At 44.7% G+C, this 20,849-nt stretch overlaps 1 protein-coding gene across 1 annotated transcript in view; it reads left to right on the forward strand.

The window, feature by feature from the left end:
• The window catches only part of TMPRSS15 (transmembrane serine protease 15), a 1,384,111-nt gene that overhangs the window by 1,325,020 nt on the left and 38,242 nt on the right, over nucleotides 1-20,849 (forward strand). The window contains exon 24 of the mRNA XM_069204099.1: nucleotides 12,257-12,352. Coding sequence (XP_069060200.1) covers nucleotides 12,257-12,352 — 96 coding nt within the window. The remainder of the gene's footprint in view (nucleotides 1-12,256; nucleotides 12,353-20,849) is intronic.

Consider the following 20,849-nt stretch of genomic DNA (forward strand, 5'->3'; position numbering starts at 1 on the left):
TTGATCTATGGTAGGCCTTATATTGTTACTCTACACCAAGGGGGAAGGTTGGTGTGATTTACTGTTTTTTCTGCATTGCCCTTTACTACAAACATAGGGAGAGAATTTCCTTAGAGTGCAGTTTTGTGCAACATATGGCTTATCTAGAATTATCATATTTCTCGGGCTCCGCTCAGTATCAGAGCCCAGACCTTTTGTCACCCTGCTGTGCCAAGTTAATCACATTTCCCTCCAGAAGCAGCAACATTGGCCTCCCCACACAAAGAGAGCAATTAACAGTGCTTCACTCAGCTCCTGAGGAGGAACGAGGTGGGGCAGAATGATCTGCATCAATCATTCAGCTGTTACACTGTACAAGGGAAGGGCCTGTCCATGCACAGAACCCTGGAGCAAACAAAGGAGAGGGCTCTACTATGAAATTCTAGTGAGAACAGCCTTGGCAGTGATATAAGTGAGGGGCAGAGCTGAGGCCCCAGAGGAGATGTGACTAGTGACTTCCTGATGACACCATTATGACCTGTCCCAGCATGCTGTGCAGGGGGATTGGGACAGGGGAGGAGGGTACGCGGCACCCTAGGATTGGCCAGGGTGCCATACTTCTGGAACCTTCCACTCCCCTTCAAAAAGTCTTGCATAAGTGAGAGACTGTTTCTTGCCTGGTGATTTCTTTGTGCTTTGCTGCTGGCCACATGGTCTGCCATGGACAACTGAAAGGAAAAACAAGATTTCTGAGGACTACACCACTTTGGAGGTGAATAGCTCTGCTGCAACTGCCCCTGGTAGCTACAGGTCCTCACCGCCAAAAGTACAATGAGTCCAAGATCATCAAAATCAGCCCAACAGGGCCCAAATGATGGCATTTTAAATTTGGGTCACTTTGGACATTTTTAAGCCATGCAGTGTGTTGGGGTCCACTGCCATTTTCACCAAATACACCCAGGATGGACCAGGGCCTGCGGGTCAATGCAAAAAATAATTCTTTATGTCTACCCTTGGAGAGAGGGGTATGGGGTCTCCTCCCCTGGTTCATTTCTGACCAGGGACCCAGTGTTTCCAAAGGCCAACGCAACAATAAAAGAGGAGTACCATCATGCCACAACTGTGCTGGGTCCATCCCCCATTTCCTGTGTTCATATCTAGAGGGAAAGGTGCAGCCACCAGGAGAAAGCACACCCTGCCCATAGCAGCGACCAGGAGAGAAGAGCTGCCAGCCCATGCAGAAGAATGGATGCTGAGGCTGGTTTGTGAGCTTGCAGGGGCTGCAGACAAGGGTTCTCCAAGCTGGCCTCCAACGTCTGGGTCTGTGGAGTGCTGGGTGGACCAGGCAGTCCAAGTTAAAAAAGGAAGGGCACAGAGCGAGGCCGCGTATGGGTCAAAAACAAAAGGAAATGTTAAGCAGCACTCCCCTCATCACTTTTCACTGCCCCCGGATGGAGTGCCCCATAATGCACTGTGCACCTTCCTTATTTACATATTTTGATCACCTTCTGGTGGCCCCAGAAAGACAGAGACACTGCCAACAATTGCTGTTTGGGGGTAGGTGGACTGCAGCAATTATAGCAGCTCCTTGCAGAAATACTGTTTGTAACCTGAAACTAAGTTTGCAGGGTCTTAAAATTTAGGAGAACCCTACAATTTTCACATAACTTTAAAGCACTCCCAAAGATGGAGTTTTGGCTCTACAGCTAGGAGTGCTGTTTCCTGTAGGGGGTGACGTTATGGTTGTATTTATTATGGTTTAAATCTGTTGCAAGAAAGTGCATTTGTTAAGGGATCCTTTAATAGCAAAGTCCATTGTTGTATTCTATTTAACCCCTTTGCTGCCAGGATTTTTCCCCCCCAGGTGCGAAGCTTTTTTTTTGGCTATTTGGGGCAGTTCGCGCTTAGGCCCTCATAACCTTTTGTCCCCATAAGCTACCCATGTGAAATTCGTGTCATTTTTTCCAACATTCTAGGGATTCTAGAGGTACCCAGACTTTATGGGTGCCCCTTAAGGAGACCAAGAAATAAGCCAAAATACAGCGAACATTTTCTTTTTTTAAATGGGAAAAAGGGCTGCAGAAGAAGGCTTGTGTTTTTTTCCCCTGAAAATGTCATCCACAAAGGGTTTGTGGTGCTAAAATCACCATCTTCCCAGCTTTCAGGGACAGGCAGACTTGAATAGAAAAAAAAAAAAAATTCAACACAATTTAGGCATTTTACTGGGACATAACCCATTTTTACTATTTTTGTGCTTTCAGCCTCCTTCCAGTTAGTGACAGAAATGGGTGTGAAACCAATGCTGGATCCCAGAAAGCTAAACATTTCTGAAATGTAGAACAAAATCCTGAATTCAGCAAGGTGTAATTTGTGTAGATCCTACAAATGTTTCCTACAGAAAATAACAGCTGAAATAAAAAAAAAATTGAAATTGAGGTAACAAAAACAGCAATTTTTCTATACGTTTTACTATGTAACTTTTTCCTGCAATGTCAGATTTTTTAAAGCAATATACCGTTACATCTACTAGACTCGTCTGGTTGTGGAGATATATAGGGCCTTTAGGTTCATCAAGAGCCCTAGGTACTCAGAGCCAATAAATGAGCTGCACCCTGCAATGGGTTTTCTATCTATACCGGGTATACAGCAATTCATTTGATAAAATATAAAAAGTGAAAAATAGGTATTAAGAACACCTTTGTATTTCCAAAATGGGCACAAGATAAGGTGAGGAGAAGAAGTGGTTATTTGCACATCTCTTAATTCCAGGGGGCCCATACTAGCAAGTGAATTACAGGGCATTTCTCAAATAGATGTCTTTTGCACACACTGGGGGTCATTCTGACCCCGGCGGTCTCAGACCGCCGGGGCCAGGGTCGGCGGGAGCACCGCCGACAGACCGGCGGTGCCCCGCAGGGCATTCTGACTGCGGCGCTTTGGCCGCGGTCAGTGCAGGAAAACCGGCGGTCTCCCGCCGGTTTTCCGCTGCCCGTCAGAATCCTCCAAGGCGGCGCAGCATGCTGCGCCGCCTTGGGGATTCTGACACCCCCTACCGCCATCCTGTTCGTGGCGGTTCGCCCGCCAGGAACAGGATGGCGGTAGGGGGTGTCGCGGGGCCCCTGGGAGCCCCTGCAGTGCCCATGCCAATGGCATGGGCACTGCAGGGGCCCCCGTAAGAGGGCCCCGCTTGTATTTCACTGTCTGCATAGCAGACAGTGAAATACGCGACGGGTGCAGTAGCACCCGTCGCACCTTCCCACTCCGCCGGCTCGATTCCGAGCCGGCTTCATGGTGGGAAGGTCGTTTTCCCCTGGGCTGGCGGGCGGCCTTTTGGAGGCCGCCCGCCAGCCCAGGGGAAAACTCAAAATACCCGCCGCGGTCTTCCGACCGCGGTACGGTATTTTGGCGGCTCCCGCCGGGCGCGCGGTGACAGCGCCCGGCGGGAGTCAGAATGACCCCCACTGTCTTGTATTAGGAAGGAAAAAATTCAGAGAAAGACAAGGGACAATAACACTTGTTTTGCTATTCTGTGTTCCCCCAAGTCTCCTGATAAAAATGGTACCTCACTTGTGTGGGTATGCCTAATGCTTGCGACAGGAAACACAACATGGACACATCACATTTTTACATTGAAATCTGAATTTGCAAAGTGCCTAGCTGTAGGTTTTGGACTCTAGCTCAGCTGGCACCTAGTGAAACCTAGCAAACCTGCGCAATTCTGAAAACTAGACACCTAGGGGAATCCAAGATGGGGTGACTTGTGCGGCTCTGACCATGTTCTGTTACTCAGAATCCTTTGCAAACCTCAAAATCTGGCCAAACAAACACTTTTTCCTCTCATTTCGGTGACAGAAAGTTCTAGAATCTGAGAGGAGTCACAAATTTCCTTCTACCCAGCATTCCCCAAGTCTCAAAATAAAAATGGTTCCTCTCTTGTGTGGCTAGGCCTAGTGCCTGCGACAGGAAATGCCCATAAACACAACCTAGACACATCACATTTTCCCAAAGAAAACAGAGCTGTTTTTTACAGAGTGCCTACCTGTGGATTTTGGCCTCTAGCTCAGCCGGCACCTAGGGAAACCTAGCATCCCTGCACATTTTAAAAACTAGACTCCTAGGGGAATCCAAGATGGGGTGACTTTAGGGGCTCTGACCACGTTGTGTTACCAGAATCATTTGCAAACCTCAAAATTTTGGCCCAAAAAACACTTTTTCCTCTCATTTCGGTGACAGAAAGTTCTAGAATCTGAGACGAGCCACAAATTTCCTTCCACACAGCATTCCCCCAAGTCTCCCGATAAAAATGGTACCTCACTTGTGTGGGTAGGCCTAGCGCCTGCGACAGAAAATGCCCCAAAACACAACGTAGACACATCACATTTTCCCAAAGAAAACAGAGCTGTTTTAAAACAGTGCATAGCTGTGAATTTTGGCCTCTAGCTCAGGCGGAACCTAGGGAAACCTAGCAATCCTTGCACGTTTGTAAACTAGACACCGAGGGAAATCCAAGATGTGGTGACTTGTGGGGCTCTGACAAAGTTCTGCTACCCAGAATCCTTTGCAAACCTAAAAAATGTGGCAAAAAACACTTTTTCCTCTCATTTCCGTGACAGAAAGTTCTGGAATCTGAGAGGAGCCACAAATTTCCTTCCACCCAGCATTCCCTTAATTTTCCCAATAAAAATGATACCTCACCTGTGTGGGTAGGCCTAGCGCCCACAACAGGAAATGCCCCAAAACACAACATGGACACATTGATTTTCCCAAAGAAAACAGAAGTGTTTTTTGCAAAGTGCCTAGCTGTGGATTTTGGCCTCTTGCTCTGCCAGCACCTAGGGAAACCTAGCAAACCTGTGCAGTTTTGAAAACTAGACACCTAGGGGAATCCAAGATGTGGTGACTTTAGGGGCTCTGACCAAGTTCTGTTACCCGGAATCCTTCGCAAACTTCAAAATTTGGCCAAAACACACTTTTTCCTCTCTTTTCGATGACAGAAAGTTCTGGAATCTGAGAGGAGCCACAAATTTCCTTCCACCTAGCATTCCCCCAAGTCTCCCAATAAAAATAGTACCTCACCTGTGTGGATAAGCCTAGCGCCCACAACAGGAAATGCCCCAAAACACAACGTTGACACCTCGATTTTCCCAAAGAAAACAGAGCTGTTTTTTGCAAAGTGCCTAGCTGTGGATTTTGGCCTCTAGCTCAGCCGGCACCTAGGGAAACCTAGCAAACCTGTGCATTTTTTATAAATAGACACCTAGGGGAATCCAAGATGGGGTGACTTTTGGGGCTCTGATCACGTTATGTTACCTAGAATCCTTCGCAAACTTCAAAATTTGGCCAAAACACACTTTTTCGTCTCATTTCGGTGAAAGAAAGTTCTGGAATCTGAGAGGAGCCACAAATGTCCTTCTACTCAGCATTCCCCCAAGTCTCCCGATAAAAATAGTACCTCACTTTTGTGGGTAGCTGTAGTGCCCGCAAAAGGAAATGCCCCAAAATACAATGTGGACATATCACATTTTCCCAAAGAAAACAGAGCTGTTTTTACACAGTGCCTAGCTGTGGATTTTGGCCTCTAGCTCAGCCAGCACCTAGGGAAACCTAGCAAACCTGCACATTTTGAAATCTAGACACCTACGGGAATCCAAGAAGTGGTGACTTGTGGAGCTCTGACCAGGTTCTTTTACTCAGAACCCTTTCCAAACCTCAAAATGTGACCAAAGAAACACTTTTTCCTCTCATTTCGGTGACAGAAAGTTCTGGAATCTGAGAGGAGCCACCCATTTCCTTCCACCCAGCATTCCCATAAGTCTCCCAATAAATATGGTACCTCACCTGTGTGGGTGGGCCTAGTGCCCACGACAGGAAATGCCCCAAAACAGAACGTGGACACATCACATTTTCCCAAAGAAAACAGAACTGTTTTTTGCAAGTGCCTAGCTGTGGATTTTGGCCTCTAGCTCAGCCGGCACCTAGGGAAACCTAGCAAACCTGTGCATTTTTTAAAACTAGACACTAGGGGAATCCAAGATGGCGTGACTTTTGGGGCTCTGACCAGGTTCTGTTACCCATAATCCTTTGCAAACCTCAAAATTTGGCTAAAAAAACAACTTTTCCTCACATTTCGGTGATAGAAAGTTCTGGAATCTGAGAGGAGCCACAAATTTCCTTCCACCCAGCGTTCCCCCAAGTCTCCCGATAAAACTGATACCTCACTTGTGTGGGTAGGCCTAGCGCCCACGACAGGAAATGCCCCAAAACACAACGTGGACACATCCCATTTTTTGACAGAAAACAGAGCTGTTTTTTGCAAAGTGCCCACCTGTAGATTTTGGCCTCTAGCTCAGCCGGCACCTAAGGAAACCTACCAAACCTGTGCATTTTTGAAAACTAGACACTAGGGGAATCCAAGATGGCGTGACTTTAGGGGCTCTGACCACGTTCTGTTACCCAGAATCCTTTGCAAACCTTAAACTTTGGCCAAAACACACTTTTTCCTCTCATTTCAGTGAAAGAAAGTTCTTGAATCTGAGAGGAGCTACAAATTTCTGTCCATCCAGCATTCCCCCAACTCTCCCGATATAAATAGTACCTCACTTGTGTGGGTAGGACTAGCGCTCGCAACAGGAAATGCCCCAAAACACAAAGTGGACACATCACATTTTTCCAAAGAAAACAGAGCTGTTTTTACACGGTGCCTAGCTGTGGATTTTAGCCTCTAGCTCAGCCAGCACCTAGGGAAACCTAGCAAGCCTGCTCATTTTTTAAAACTAGATACCTAGGGAAATCCAAAAAGTGGTGACTTGTGGGGCTCTGACCAGGTTCTGTTACCCAGAATCCTTTCCAAACCTCAAAATTTGCCCAAAGAAACACTTTTTCCACTCATTTCGGTGACAGAAAGTTCTGGAATCTGAGAGGAGCCACAAATTTCCTTCCACCCAGCATTCCCCCAAGTCTCCCAATAAAAATAGTACCTCACTTGTGTGGGTAGGCCTAGCGCCCGGGACAGGAAATGCCCCAAAACACAACATGGACACATGACATTTTCCCAAAGAAAACAGAGCTGTTTTTTACACAGTGCCTAGGTGTGGATTTTGGCCTCTGGCTCAGCTGGCACCTAGGGAAACCTAGCAAACCTGTGTAGTTTTGAAAACTAGACACCTAGGGGAATCTAAGATGTGGTGACTTTTGGGGCTCTGACCACGTTCTCTTACCCAGAATCCTTTGCAAACCTCAAATTTGGCCAAAACACACTTTTTCCTCTCTTTTCTGTGACAGAAAGTTCTGGAATCAGATAGAAGCCACAAATTTCCTTCCCCCCACCATTTCCCCAAGTCTCCCAATAAAAATAGTACCTCACTTGTGTGGTTAGGCCTAGCGCCCGGGACAGGAAATGCCCCAAAACACAACGTGGGCACATGACATTTTCCCAAAGAAAACAGAGCTGTTTTTTACACAGTGCCTAGCTGTGGATTTTGGCCTCTAGCTCAGCCGGCACCTAGGGAAACCTAGAAAACCTGTGCATTGTTTTAAACTAGACACCTAGGGGAATCCAAGATGGGGTGACTTATGGGGCTCTGACCACGTTCTGTTATCCAGAATCCTTTGAAAACCTCAAAATGTGGCCAAAAAACACCTTTTCCTCTCATTTCGGTGACAGAAAGTTCTGGAATCTGAGAGGAGCCATACATTTCCTTCCACCCAGCATTCCCTTAAGTCTCCCAATAAAAGTGGTACCTCACCTGTGTGGGTAGGCCTAGCGCCCACGACAAGAAATGCCCCAAAACACAACGTGGACACATCCCATTTTCCCAAAGAAAACAGAGCTGTTTTTTGCAAAGTGCCTAGCTGTGGATTTTGGCCTCTAGCTCAACCGGCACCTAGGGAAACCTAGAAAACCTTTGCATTTTTTTAAACTAGACACCTACGGGAATCCAAGATGGAGTGAGTTTTGGGGCACTGACCACATTCTGGTACCCAGAATCCTTTGCAAACCTCAAAATTTGGCCAAAACACACTTTTTCCTCTCATTTCGATGACAGAAAGTTCTGGAATCTGAGAGGAGCCACAAATTTCTTTCCACCTAGCATTCCCCCAAGTCTCCCAGTACAAATAGTACCTCACTTGTGTGGGTAGGGTAGTGCCCGTGACATGAAATGCCTCAAAACACAATGTGAACACATCACATTTTCCCAAAGGAAACAGAGCTGTTTTTTCCAAAGTGCCCAGCTGTGGATTTTGGCCTCTAGCTCAGCCTGCACCTAGGGCAACCTAGAAAACTTGTGCATTTTTTCCTTCCACCCATCATTTCCCCAAGTCTCCTGATAAAAATGTTACCTCACATCTGTGGTTAGGCCTAGTGCTCGCTTAAGGAAATGCCCCAAAACACTATCTGTACACATCAAAATGATCAAATACAAAATGACCTGTTTTTTTGGGGGGGAGGGCACCTGTGTTTTTGGTCCTGGGCTTAGCAGCCATTTATGGAATTCTACCAAACCCAGACATTTCTGAAAACTAGACACCCGAGGGAGTCCACGGAGGTGTGACATGCGTGGATCCCCCAATGTTTTCTTACCCAGAATCCTCAGCAAACTTCAAATTTTGTGATCCGGCAGCAGAAATGCTTGCAGAGACATGAAAGGAAAGGAACGTCCTTTCCTTTCCTTTTATGCCTCTGCCGGCCCTCTCCACCTGTGCGGAAGAGAACTGCTTTCGCATTTCTCTTCCGTCTCGCCATGCTTCCAGCGTGATGGGAGGTGAACCCTGATGAGGTCAGCATGCTATTGCGTGCTGACGTCATCAGATGTCACGTGGGAGTTACGGGGGGTCACGGGTCGTGGTGGAAGGGGAAGTGATTCCCCTTCCATCTCTGACCTAAGGGAGTGGGGGGCAGCCCTCGAGGGGGAGTGCTGGCGCTTTCCCTGAGGGCCTGTAACCAGACATAATGGTTTTGTCCGTGGCGCCCAAGAAATGCAGCCATGGACGTAACCATTACGTCCATGGCCGGCAAGGGGTTAATTAATATGTGATGCTTTCTAGGAGCTGCCTATATTATGCCACTTACATGTCTGAAATATTATAAAAATACACTGACATGTTTTGTTCTTTTTAAATTCTTTATTGAGATAATGTTGACATTAATTATTGATCACTGTGAATATGCTTTATTATCAGAAATACATTTATTTACATATGATTATTATTATTGATGTTTGCATTTAGACACAAATGGATGCCTTTAACATGTTGTTTGTTGATCTTGAACCTTTGACCAAGCCAGTAGACTTAGCTAATATATGGCAGTGTGACCCCTTTAAGAGGTCAAGGGTGATAAGGTAATGTCATCTATGGTATGTTCTATCTGTCTATCTATATATTTGAAAATGACTGCTTAGTATTTAGTAGTGTTTGTGTAGTAAGTGTAATTCTCCTTTTTCTAAAGAAAATATGCTGTCTGGACAATCATTTATTGAGTGACATTATTATGTGCCAGCGAATAGTGATAAGTAGCCCACATCACCTCCCTGGAGCAGGCCTTGGACTGCTTTCCTTCACTACCTTAAGAGAGTCAGGCACTACAATGGGCTGCTTGATTCCCAGTAAGGAGAATTGTGCCCCTATTACTTGTGCAGGCCATACTTAAACCCCAATTATCAAGAAAAAGTGGCACAGAATGTTATTGTGTTGACCGTGGGTTTCAGGGAAAAAGTTGCAATAGTTGGAAAGATATTTTCTTTAATACATCTTAAGGAGTCATGACTTTCACAACAGTTTATGCTGCACATATCCTCATTAATTTATCTAAGTACAACTCTACAAATGTGTACTGTCAACAATAGGGCTGATGTCCAATGAGTGAGTTCAGGTAACATCAGTGATTTACAGGATTAAAATGGTGTTTGAAAGTTAAGTGGAATGGTTCTAGTGTTTGGGCTTGGGGATTAGCCAAGTTTCAGGACAACTAACATTTCTGAAAAATAAAATCCAGGTTAATTCAAAATGGTGTGGTTGTGGAGAACTCACAACTATTCCTTACCCTAAATAATCTGTCAATCTTTAAAGAAAAAAACAAAATGTCCTTATGTTTGGAAATTGTGAACAGTGGCAGGAGTTCTACCATCCAGCGTTCTCATTATTCCACTCTAAAAGTGCGTTTGTGTTTTTATGGAACCATACATGAAACCAGCCAAAACCATGACTTTGTTTTTGCATGATTTACAGGACTTGAAATTACGTGAAAAAAAACAACGGGGGTCAGATGCACTGCTCGTTCTCGGGATCACGTGGCACACAAGGAACATTGACAAATCCAACCATTTTTGGAATCTCAAAGTGAGGCTACAAAAACATATTTTATCACAAGTCTCACGAAGTATAGCTGCAAAATGTAGACCCACCTTAAACCGGTAGACAGGGGAAAGAGTGCCAACCCCAAACATTCATGAAATCTAGGTTTACCAGTGAGCTTGGGCCCTAATGCTGACATGCCACTAATTACTTGCTAAAATAAGGCCTACATAAGAGACGTAGCTGGTGAATTTTTACACAAACGAAAGTGGGCTTTTCCAGATGAAAAACATTTGAGGCACACCTCGTTGAAGGAAGACGCAAAGTTACTAATATATATTTGATAATCATCATACCCATGTGATGCTATATTTATTATCCTGTCAAATTAAGGGATCTAAGTTATGCCGTATTTTTTAATTTTCTCTCCATATACATGTTGATTTCTTAAGAGTAGAGAATGCCGAGTTGTGGAAATTCAATGGATTCTATCATGTTTTTTGACTCAAAATCATGCACATGTGAACGTATGGTAACAAAACACAATTTTTTCACACAGGTGTGACACATTAATCTGGAATGTTAAATATACCTCATAGCTTATCTTTTCCCCCTGCAATCTTCTGGTCATCTTTCTTTTTCTACACACAAATGTAAAAAAAAAATACTTTGCACCCTGTTACCTTACCCATATACCCCCATTCCACCCAGGTATAGTATTCACTGCCTACTCTGAAAAAATATTTTCATTGCCATTCACAAAGGGGAAGGGGTCCCGTGGGGACCCTTTCCTGTTTGCGAATGGGTTAGCACCAATTTGAAACTGGTGGTAACTGCAATTGTTTTGTTGCCACATTCACAGTCACAAAACAATCCTACAGCGCACTGCGACTCGCAATTAGGAAGGGAACACCCCTTCCTAATTGCGACGTGCAGACCTATTTTGTGATTCAGTAAATGGAATACCGAATCTCAAATTAGGGTCTGTACATACCAAAATGCATTTGTCCATGTCGCAAACGGCCCGATTCTGCGAATCGGGCCATTCGCGACAAGAAAAAATGGTACGTACATCTGGCCCTAAATCACTGGACCAAGAAATATAGCAGATGCCATTGTGAATGAGACTGGAATTGCTTTATGGACACCTGTGAAGGAATTCCATTGGCTCCCCTTGCCGACCCACACCAAATCAAAAGCAGCTGCCTCATCAACAAAGCAATGCTTACCAGCACTCCCACTCAATCCCCAAGAGGCCCCTTCCCCTTTGAGAATTATGAGAAAAATACTTTTATTTTTTTGCAAATTCATCCCATTTTACTTAAAGGAAAACATGATGCACTTAGAAACAAAGACTGCTTTAATTAAGCAAATCACAGACATGGTAGTTTTCTGACCTCAGCAGTCCACTATTCCTGTGATGGCTGCGACCCCTCGTAGGTCACAAATTGCGACCTGCCTCATTAACATTTATGAGCTAGGTGATCTGCAATCCACTAGGAATTGATAATTTGCATAACAACTTATTACTACGTAGGTCTTTCCTTAAAATACCACACTGGTTGCAAAAATACTGGTCATAAATCGCAACCAACAGTTTGCAACTGGTTCTTCTTCCATCTGACTTTTAGTATCCAACATAGGATTAGTTAAAGTAATTGATTTTAAGAACAACAGCAATTACCTAAATGTATTGGGATCCCTGAGGGAAGAAAGTGTGTTTATGTTAATATTTATTTTAAAAAACTAATGGAGGTTTTGAAAGGAGACTCAAATCAAATGATAAATGATACCCAAACGGTGTGTGTTAATCCTATGCTTCATTTAATAAAACATTGTTCACTGTGTGGATAATTTGACAGTCGTCGAATTCTTGAAATATGTAAGACGTTACCTGACTCGAATAGATCATTACAATATTTTTTTGTCACCTCATTTTAAAAAACAAATACGCTGATGGGTTACCTTTGTGGGTTGTTAACAGAATATATCCAGCCAATCTGCCTCCCAGAAATGAATGAAGACTTTTTGCCAGGAACAAATTGCTCCATCGCTGGTTGGGGAGCCACAGAATACCAAGGTAAGATAAAGCTCTTACAATTGCTTACAATAACAATTCACACTTGTTTGTGCAATGGGGAAAATATATACAGCACATTATGCATGTGTATTGTGTGCCTATTTGTTTCAACAGGTTTTAACAGGTTTACCTCACAACACCAGTCTGGCATTACACAAGATATAAATTATTATCTTCACTATAGAACATATGTTACTGAGACATTTTCCGTTCGAATCAGTACTACGTGACTAAAAACTGGAGCAAAATTTCATGAATTTTGTCATTTTCACAAGAATAATTAAAACTTTGTCGGGCCTAACTTCAACCCACCACTGAGTGACTGCAGACTTACTGCACGTTAATGTTAAATTCACTTGCATTTTCAGCAATAAACCAGTAGTGTGCTACTGGTAATTCAAGCCCGTATTGAAAAATGATTCTGAAGGCCTTACTATCTACGTGTGCAACATCACTCCATATTTATCTAGTAGCAGTACATGTATATGTTCAGAGAACGAGAGGAAGAGAACACTTATATACCGCCTAGGTGCCATATGTGAGGCATTTAATCTGTTCAATTTACATTCAACCACTGAGTCACAACTGTATCAGGAAAAAGCGAGATGTTAATATAGTGAAAGTAAAATTCTCAAGCGAGAGGGGCAACAGACACTCAAGCAGTAGAATAAATTGAGATCCCCCTCTTGCACCCTCACGAGCCTCCCCCAGTAGCAGGACAGTACGAAGCTGTGTTATGAGCGATGCCATCTGAATTAAGAGCATCGTATTTCATTGTTATTAGCGACTGTATAAACGTTTCTTAAATGTTACTATTTTAAAAGATAAATGATGGAAGGATCTAGTTCTAATAGGTGTTATAGTTTAATCCCATTTTTTAAATAAGATGCACTCCTCTCCATCTGAAAAAGATCCAAGGTCCCAGTTAATCAGGTCTTTCAGGAGTACACTTCCTTACAGGCAAGGTTCCTACTGGTTATCCAACAATATACAGACTCACGCCTAGACCAAGGATGCAAAATCACTCCATATCCTGTTTCTTGAGTCATCTATAGATCACCAGTCTATTATGATAGACGAGTCCTATCGTATAGGGGGAAGTCTTGTTGACTAGCTCACAACAGATAAACCTGATGCACTCTGGGGGACCTGGAATCACCCCACTCCCAGCTACTCAGGTGATGATATCGACACACAGGTTCCCACAGAAGTAAATACCAATAGTTCATCTACTTGCTTAGGAATAGTAAAAGGCATGTGTGCTCCGACCGAAAATTGGCTAACCAATTGTCAGTTTCTATGCGGACATGAATATTTCGGGCACATTCATTAAGTAAAATGCTGTATGCCAGGGAATGTGAGCACATACATGCTTGAAGACAGAAAATTTATCCTTTCCTGGGTTTCCACTCCTCTGGTCTGCTCTTAAATGGGTTGGAAATATTCCACATGGTGGCCTTTAAAACTATTGGTGTCTTACATTTCACCACCAAATGATTGCTGCACTGAAGCGTGAACTTGCTATAACTTGCGGTTGTACCAATTAGTATTTTCTAGGATTCACTGGTCTGCATTTAGGAGGTCAGCTGCCACATCTCTCAGATGGGAGCCTTATTTGCCACTTTTTACCCCCCCGCCCGTCCATGACCCCAGCATTCTTGTGATGGAGACATCAAGGAGGCAATTCTCTTCATCAAAGTGGCTAAAAATTAAATATTGGCTTTCACCAACAGTGTTAGCGAGCATCTGGAAGTATTCCCATGTAGGTCATGAAGAATTCCTTGCCATCTAAAGTGTGCAGAGACCCTACTGCTAACATTGAGTGAGATGTCCCACTCCTGTTGTCTTCCACTTTGTGGAGATTATTCAGCCAGACTGTATGGGTAATAGAGCACTAGATGCAAAGAGTAAAAGGCCATATTGGGTTGGGCATTGTCAATTGGCATTGTGAAGTTTCTTATCTAACAATGTGTTGGGTGATCAAGTAAATCTTCAACAAGAAGTGTGTGAAGAAAGACCACCATTGAACTGCCTACAAAATGTAATTATAACTTACATTTCTGCAGTACACCACCATGTAAGGAATTATCCTCATAGGCAAGAATGCAGTGAGGTTCCAGAAATATGCCTCCTTCAGATCGATCACCAGTGTCTGTTCCCCAGCTATTCTTGTTATGTCATAGTGTTTGTTGTAGTAATCTGAGCTTAGTAACGGTGCAGCAGTCTCCACCTAAGTCAGGTCCGTGGTCCCATACTACACCCTCTGCCATAATCCACTGCCGATAGACCGCACCCACGAGGCTGGCCTAACCTTGCAGCTTGTGTGTCTCCAAATTAAACCATTGTTTGCAGCTTGCTGGAAAAAATAGGGCTTCCCCTAAATCAGCTCAAAAAGATGGATGCAGGTCCCCTAGGGTGAGCCCCAATGCCTGCTGCTGGAAAGGACAAGTGCTGGAGAGAGGTCTCTGGCTGGCGGAGCCTCAGTGTAGTCACCATCTTGCTGTCGGGCTCTTTTTGACATCCTCCAAAAAAGCAAAATTGATCTGTAGTGATTTTGTATTCCACGGTGGTAGCACCACGGTGATGCAGTGACGGAGAGGTAGCCTAGACCCTGGGATCCGCAAGCAGCGACCATGGAACTGAGCTCCAGTACCTCACCATAAAATGGTGGTCTATCAGGAGCTCTGCTCTGACGAGGGTCTCAGTGATTAGAGGCTGCTGCCGTCTGACACATGGCTCCACTTGGACAGTTAAGATGCAGTATATTGCAATTGTTAGACTGACGTCCAGTCCAGCAGAAAACACATGCTTCTGGAACAACCAGGGGAGAGGCAGGGAATCGTACAAGAAGTCCATTCCCTCTGGTGGGAGGCTGTGCTGCTGGGACTTCCCCTGAGTGGATGCAGCAATGCACTGTGCCTGCTGCCTGAACACCCCCACCCCTCCGAAGGCGGAGTGAGGACCACCGTACTCTGACAGACTGGTAGGTCTCTGAGGAGACAATGGACTAACTAGTGGCACTCAGCCACCTTTACTGATCAGGCTTGTGGACCGGCATTACCTCAGACTGGTCGTGACCCCCCCAGGCAAGCTAGTGGAGTGTGGCAGGGTCAACACTAGACACGTATCTGACCTGGCTGACTTACTGGCCATTTCTGCACTGTGAGGCTTTGGGGGACAAAAAAACAGCTCACTGGTTTATCTATGCCCAGGGTGATGAAGGAGCTCTGATGGAATTGGTCTGCTCTTGCTCAATGGATCAATGGAGGGACCTAGAACTATTTGTCATCTGCCTACGCAGCCCCCACTAAGGGTACAGTTCTATCTAACTGGACTCTGTTGGACAACCAGAACTATGCAATTTGGAAAGCAGACACCAGGCAGTCTAAACTTATCTTTGAGCACCACAAGCAAACTAGAGCATTGTGTCCAATTCCCAATTACTCAAGAACAGACCCATCAGAAGAAGACAACTCCTCCAGAGAACCAACATTTGACTTATTGTCTTTAGATCTTAAGCACAGCCTCACAGCTAATGACTTTCAAATAGATCTGCTAACAGATGTGATTTATCGCTTAAATAAGAAGGTAAATGGTCATAAGGGAAGGCTTAGCCATTTGGACAGTTTGTACTTCAGATCTGGATCATGCCCACCTCTCAATTGGTGAGAAGTTACCCGAACTGGAAAGGGTACTTGAAATCATCAGCAATAAAAATGAAGATCTGAAAGTGACATCAAGGAGGAACAACCTGCACATCCTCGGAGTACCGAAATCCATGTCAATGGGCCTAGTGGAAGATAACATAGAAAACATGCTTTGTTCCCTTTTTGGTGAAGCCACAGCAGCCCTGCTTATTATTTAAAGGGCATACAGGTCTCTGGGACAACAGCCCTTGCTGGATGCATCTGCCTGACCGATCTTCATCAGGCTCCTGAAAGATAGAGATGGGACACAGTGCTGGGACTGGCTCGAGACAAGAAGCTCCCCCCAATATCAGGGAAACAAAATAACTATCTTTCCGGAAAACACAATGGACATCCAGTTGGCAAGATGTGATTCCCTGCCCATCAAGTGTTCTCTGCAAAAAACTGATGCTAATTACTGCATGATATATCCAGCTAAACTACGAATCTGGCATGTGGGTAAAATCCACTTCACAGATCCCAAGCTAGCCATTACATTTTTCAAAACTATTCCTATATCTGAAGAGAGACTGTTACCCAAGGCCCTTGATAATGCTCAAGGACAGTGCAGGGACAATGACTGAGGCCCCTTCACGATTACCGTCATGACAATGCCTGTGAAAGCTGACCCCACCCCCTGAAGGTCCCCTTCTCACTGCAGCTTGTTTGCCTTCACAATGTTGACTGAGTTCTGAAACATTCTGCTTCCCTGACCAATTGATGTCTTCCCTCAGCGAGGCTCCAGGCCTCTCAACCTTTGCCCTCCTCAGCCACCCGGCTAGTCCAAGGCTGGGAGAGGTTGGGAATCTGATTCGCCCTCAAGGGATTATTTTCTGGATGTGTTCACTTTCAGACTTTGTTGGGATGCATGTAGGGTGGTATAGTGATGTCTGGCCCGATTAGGGGGGTGACATGGGTGGCAGGAGGTTTAATGCGATATTGTAGGCTTTCAGCCTGTACCTGTGAAACTAATGCCATGGCACCCTTATGAGGATATCTACTGCTCATGCACTTTTACCACTTATTCACTAATGCACAAGATTAAGAGCCTATTTATGATCTTGGTAGATAGAATAGTTTTTCACAAACGTGACAGACATTCCATCTGCAGTACTGCCATCTCCACAGGATATAATGAGATTGTGATACGGCGATAGGAATATTCATAATGTTTGTGATGGAGTAACCCCATCTGCGAAGATCAGAATCAGGCCCTAAGACCCATATTTATACTTTTTTAGCGCCACATTTGCACCACTTTTGACGCACAAATGGGGCAAACTTACAAAATACAATTTTCTTTTGCAAGGGTGTGACGTTTTTGCGTCAACAAATGACTCAAACACGGCGCTAAAAAAGTATAAATATGGGCCTAAGTGTCTAACTTGGAATATCAGAGGACTAAATGACACGCGCAAGGTGAGACACATATTTACTTACCTGCAGCTCCACAACGTAGACATAGCATGATACAAGAAGGTACCAAGACGCATCTGTGCACAGGGTGGATAGAGGAGAGCCACGCTGCATACTACTCCATGGAGAAGCCATAATTATTCGTAAATGTTTGCCCAGGGGTACTTGTCGGGTGCTCTGTAACCACCAGGGCTGTTATGTATTCCTTGTGTGTGCACTGCATGGCCGGCCACTCCACCTCCTGTCAGTTTATGGCCCAAGCGGTGACAGCCCTGACTTTTTCTCTGAAGTGTGGTGCCTGCCTGGCATTCTCAGAGCAAGCATGGTGCTGTGGGGTGGGAACTTTAATGTAGTCTTAGATCATAGGATTGATCACTGCAGCAACTCCAGATTACTTCACCCAGGGGCAGCCACACATCTGCACCTCATTATGATAGATTCCCACCTAAAAGATTTGTGGTGTTCTATGCATGCATCCAAAGCAGAGTGCACCTGTATAACTACTACACATAATACATTTGTCTCAAATTAAGTACTGGTTAGCCATGCACATTATTCAATCATGGACTGTCAGGGTAGAACACCTGCCGCAAAACCTCTTGTATCCTGCCCTGGTACTACTAGAGGTGAGTCCTCCCGAGAGTATGCCATGTGCATTCAAATTTCCCCTCCCTCCCGGAGCCCTAAGAGATTAAGTATTCCGCAAAGAAGATAGATCGGCAATAGTCAACTACTTTGAGCACAATGAGACATCTGTACAGTCCCCTTCCGCACTCTGGGAAGCATTCAAGGTGGTTATTAGAGGGGTGTGCATAGCAAAACAAACATGGATATTGATGGCGCTGCACAGAGATCTATCATGTCTTGATTCTGAAATTTTCATGCTGAAAATGCAATACTATGAAAGCTGCAGTCTCACCACGCTTGCAGCAATTAAGAGCAAAATAAGCGAATATGACAATGTGTTATAGACAGAAGTGCAATTTTTGGGGAAGGAGGCTCATGCTAAAGGATATGGGGAGGGATACAGAGCAGGCAAATCTCTGGCCATCCTGCTGTGCACACCCTGACCTAGAGACTACATTGTGGAGTTAGAGGATGATCAGGCACAAGAGCATGTTGAAACTGAAGCGGTGCAGCAGGAAAAAATAAACTTTTTCTCCTCTCTCTATACCACCGTGCAAACAACACCGCCCGAGCCTCTCATTGCCTACTTTAACTAGATCCAACTGCTGTGGCTAAAAGATGGATATAGGCAGTTTCTAGGCGAGCCCTACAGTAGAATATATAGTCTAAGTGATTCAAGCATTGCCCAGGGACAAGTAGCCAGGACTGGATGGCTTTATGGCCACCTTCTATAAAGAATATGCATCATTGGGGGCCCTGCACCTACTTGTGACATATGCGGAATCACTGGGGTCGGGGATCCTCCCTCCAGACAAGGATCCCCGCAAATGTAAGACCTATCAACCCCTCTCAGTGGTAAATATGGAAAACAAAAAATTAGCGAATTCCCTCCCACTTTTTGTCACTTGTCAATGGTTCACAATCAACACACTTTTTTGCAATCATAAAGGTGATAGATCCAGCCCTTCAAGTTGTTACAATGTTTTTAGATGCCACTAAGGCATTTGACTCGCTAGAATGGCCCTACATCTTTGCACTTCTTACATGTTTTGGCTTGAGTCTTGGGTTCCTGCAACTAATTGACCTCCTGTAGAAGCTGACAGTTGCTTTTTACATATCAATGGCACAATCTCAACACAATTCCCGGTGACGAAAGGCACCCGACCAGGATGCCCACTCTCACCTATATTATTCAACATCGCAATGGAGCCTCTTAAGGCAAGACTGTGACAACATCACTATAACTGGGGATTGGCCTTCACACCCCACACTGTCTTAGGATCCATGAATGCTGACAACGTCACACTGTATGTGAAAAACCTGCAGAACAATTTATACCATTTGACAAGAGAATTTGGTAGATTTGGAGGAATTTCTAGCATACATATTAATTAAGCCAAATCAATCCTGTTAACTCTGAAGGTGGTCACAAAGGAGTTTCTATCTGAGTTTCCATTCTGATGGGTAAGACAGCTGGTGAGGTACCAAGGAATATGCCTTAGTAAAGACTTGGATGAATTGCGCAAAACTGATTATGGTTGAGTGATGTTATACATCGAGATGCAGAAGACAGCACCGGTGTGGCCCACCGGAGCAAGGTTAACATGGGAGATGGGCCTGACACACCCCTTTAGCAATGATCAATGGAAATACTGGTGCGTGCAATCAAAGGCTCTATACCCCAATAACAGGTTGCACCTGATCCATTTAAAGTTCTTACATAGACTTTACCATTCCCCCGCCCATCTGCATAGAAATTATCTGCTGAAGGATGTGCGCTTCTTGTGCTGCACTAAGCTACACACAGATTTTATGCATCTAGTGCGAAATTTCCCCTGGGAAGAGATGTTTGACACCATAGATACCATCATGGGTCACAACACTGAGCGTTCGCCACTGTTTGCCCTAAAGTGCTATGTGAAGGATATCTCCAATGAAGGTTGCAGACTGGCAGCAATGCTCTTAACTAAGCAATGAGTAGCAGTGTGCTGGGGGAAGCACCGGCTACCGCAGAAGGCTGATTGGCTGCAGGACATAGCCTACTGCAAAGAACAGTTACAAGCATACTGGGAGCAGATGCCAACTGGATCACAGCCCTGTGACAAATGGACCCCACAGTGCTACATCTAGATATACGAGATGCTGAGGGAGCACAAGAAGAAGCAGGTGGCTTCACAGTGAGGGGATTCATATGCCCTGTGGAGCCTGACGCCCACTACTACATCTGCAATCTGCAGGTCATTTCACACAGATGCATCGTGCAAGCCGATGCCCTCACTGCTATATATGTAACATTGAATGAGTGACTTTCCCCTCCCCCTCCGTCCGAATTCTTGAGCTGGTGGAGTATCAGAATCTTTAAAACTAAGGGACATATTTGCAAAGCCCTAGTGCCTCTTAGCACCACACTAATGTAATTTTTCTGGCGCTAATGTGGCGTTCAGGAGGCCATTCTCCTTCGCCATATATACAAAGCGGCGCAATGCATGCATGATTTTCTCCACTTTGTAACCCTTTGCAACACATTATGCGTGCACCAGGCATAATGTATGCAAGGGGGCATTCCCACGCACGGAGGCCTGTTAAAATGGTGCAGTGAAATTTAGAACATTTCACTGCACCATTTTCAGTGTCATATGTAATTCCTGCTTTAGGCAGGCATTAAAATGACGCACTCATTACTTTCAATGGGCCTCCCTTTACTTTGAAGGATTAACGCCACAATTCATGGCACTAATCCTGCAAAGTGCCACAATAGCATCATAAAT

This window comes from Pleurodeles waltl, chromosome 8 (genome assembly GCF_031143425.1).
Source record: "Pleurodeles waltl isolate 20211129_DDA chromosome 8, aPleWal1.hap1.20221129, whole genome shotgun sequence".
NCBI classification, from domain to species: Eukaryota; Metazoa; Chordata; class Amphibia; order Caudata; family Salamandridae; genus Pleurodeles; species Pleurodeles waltl.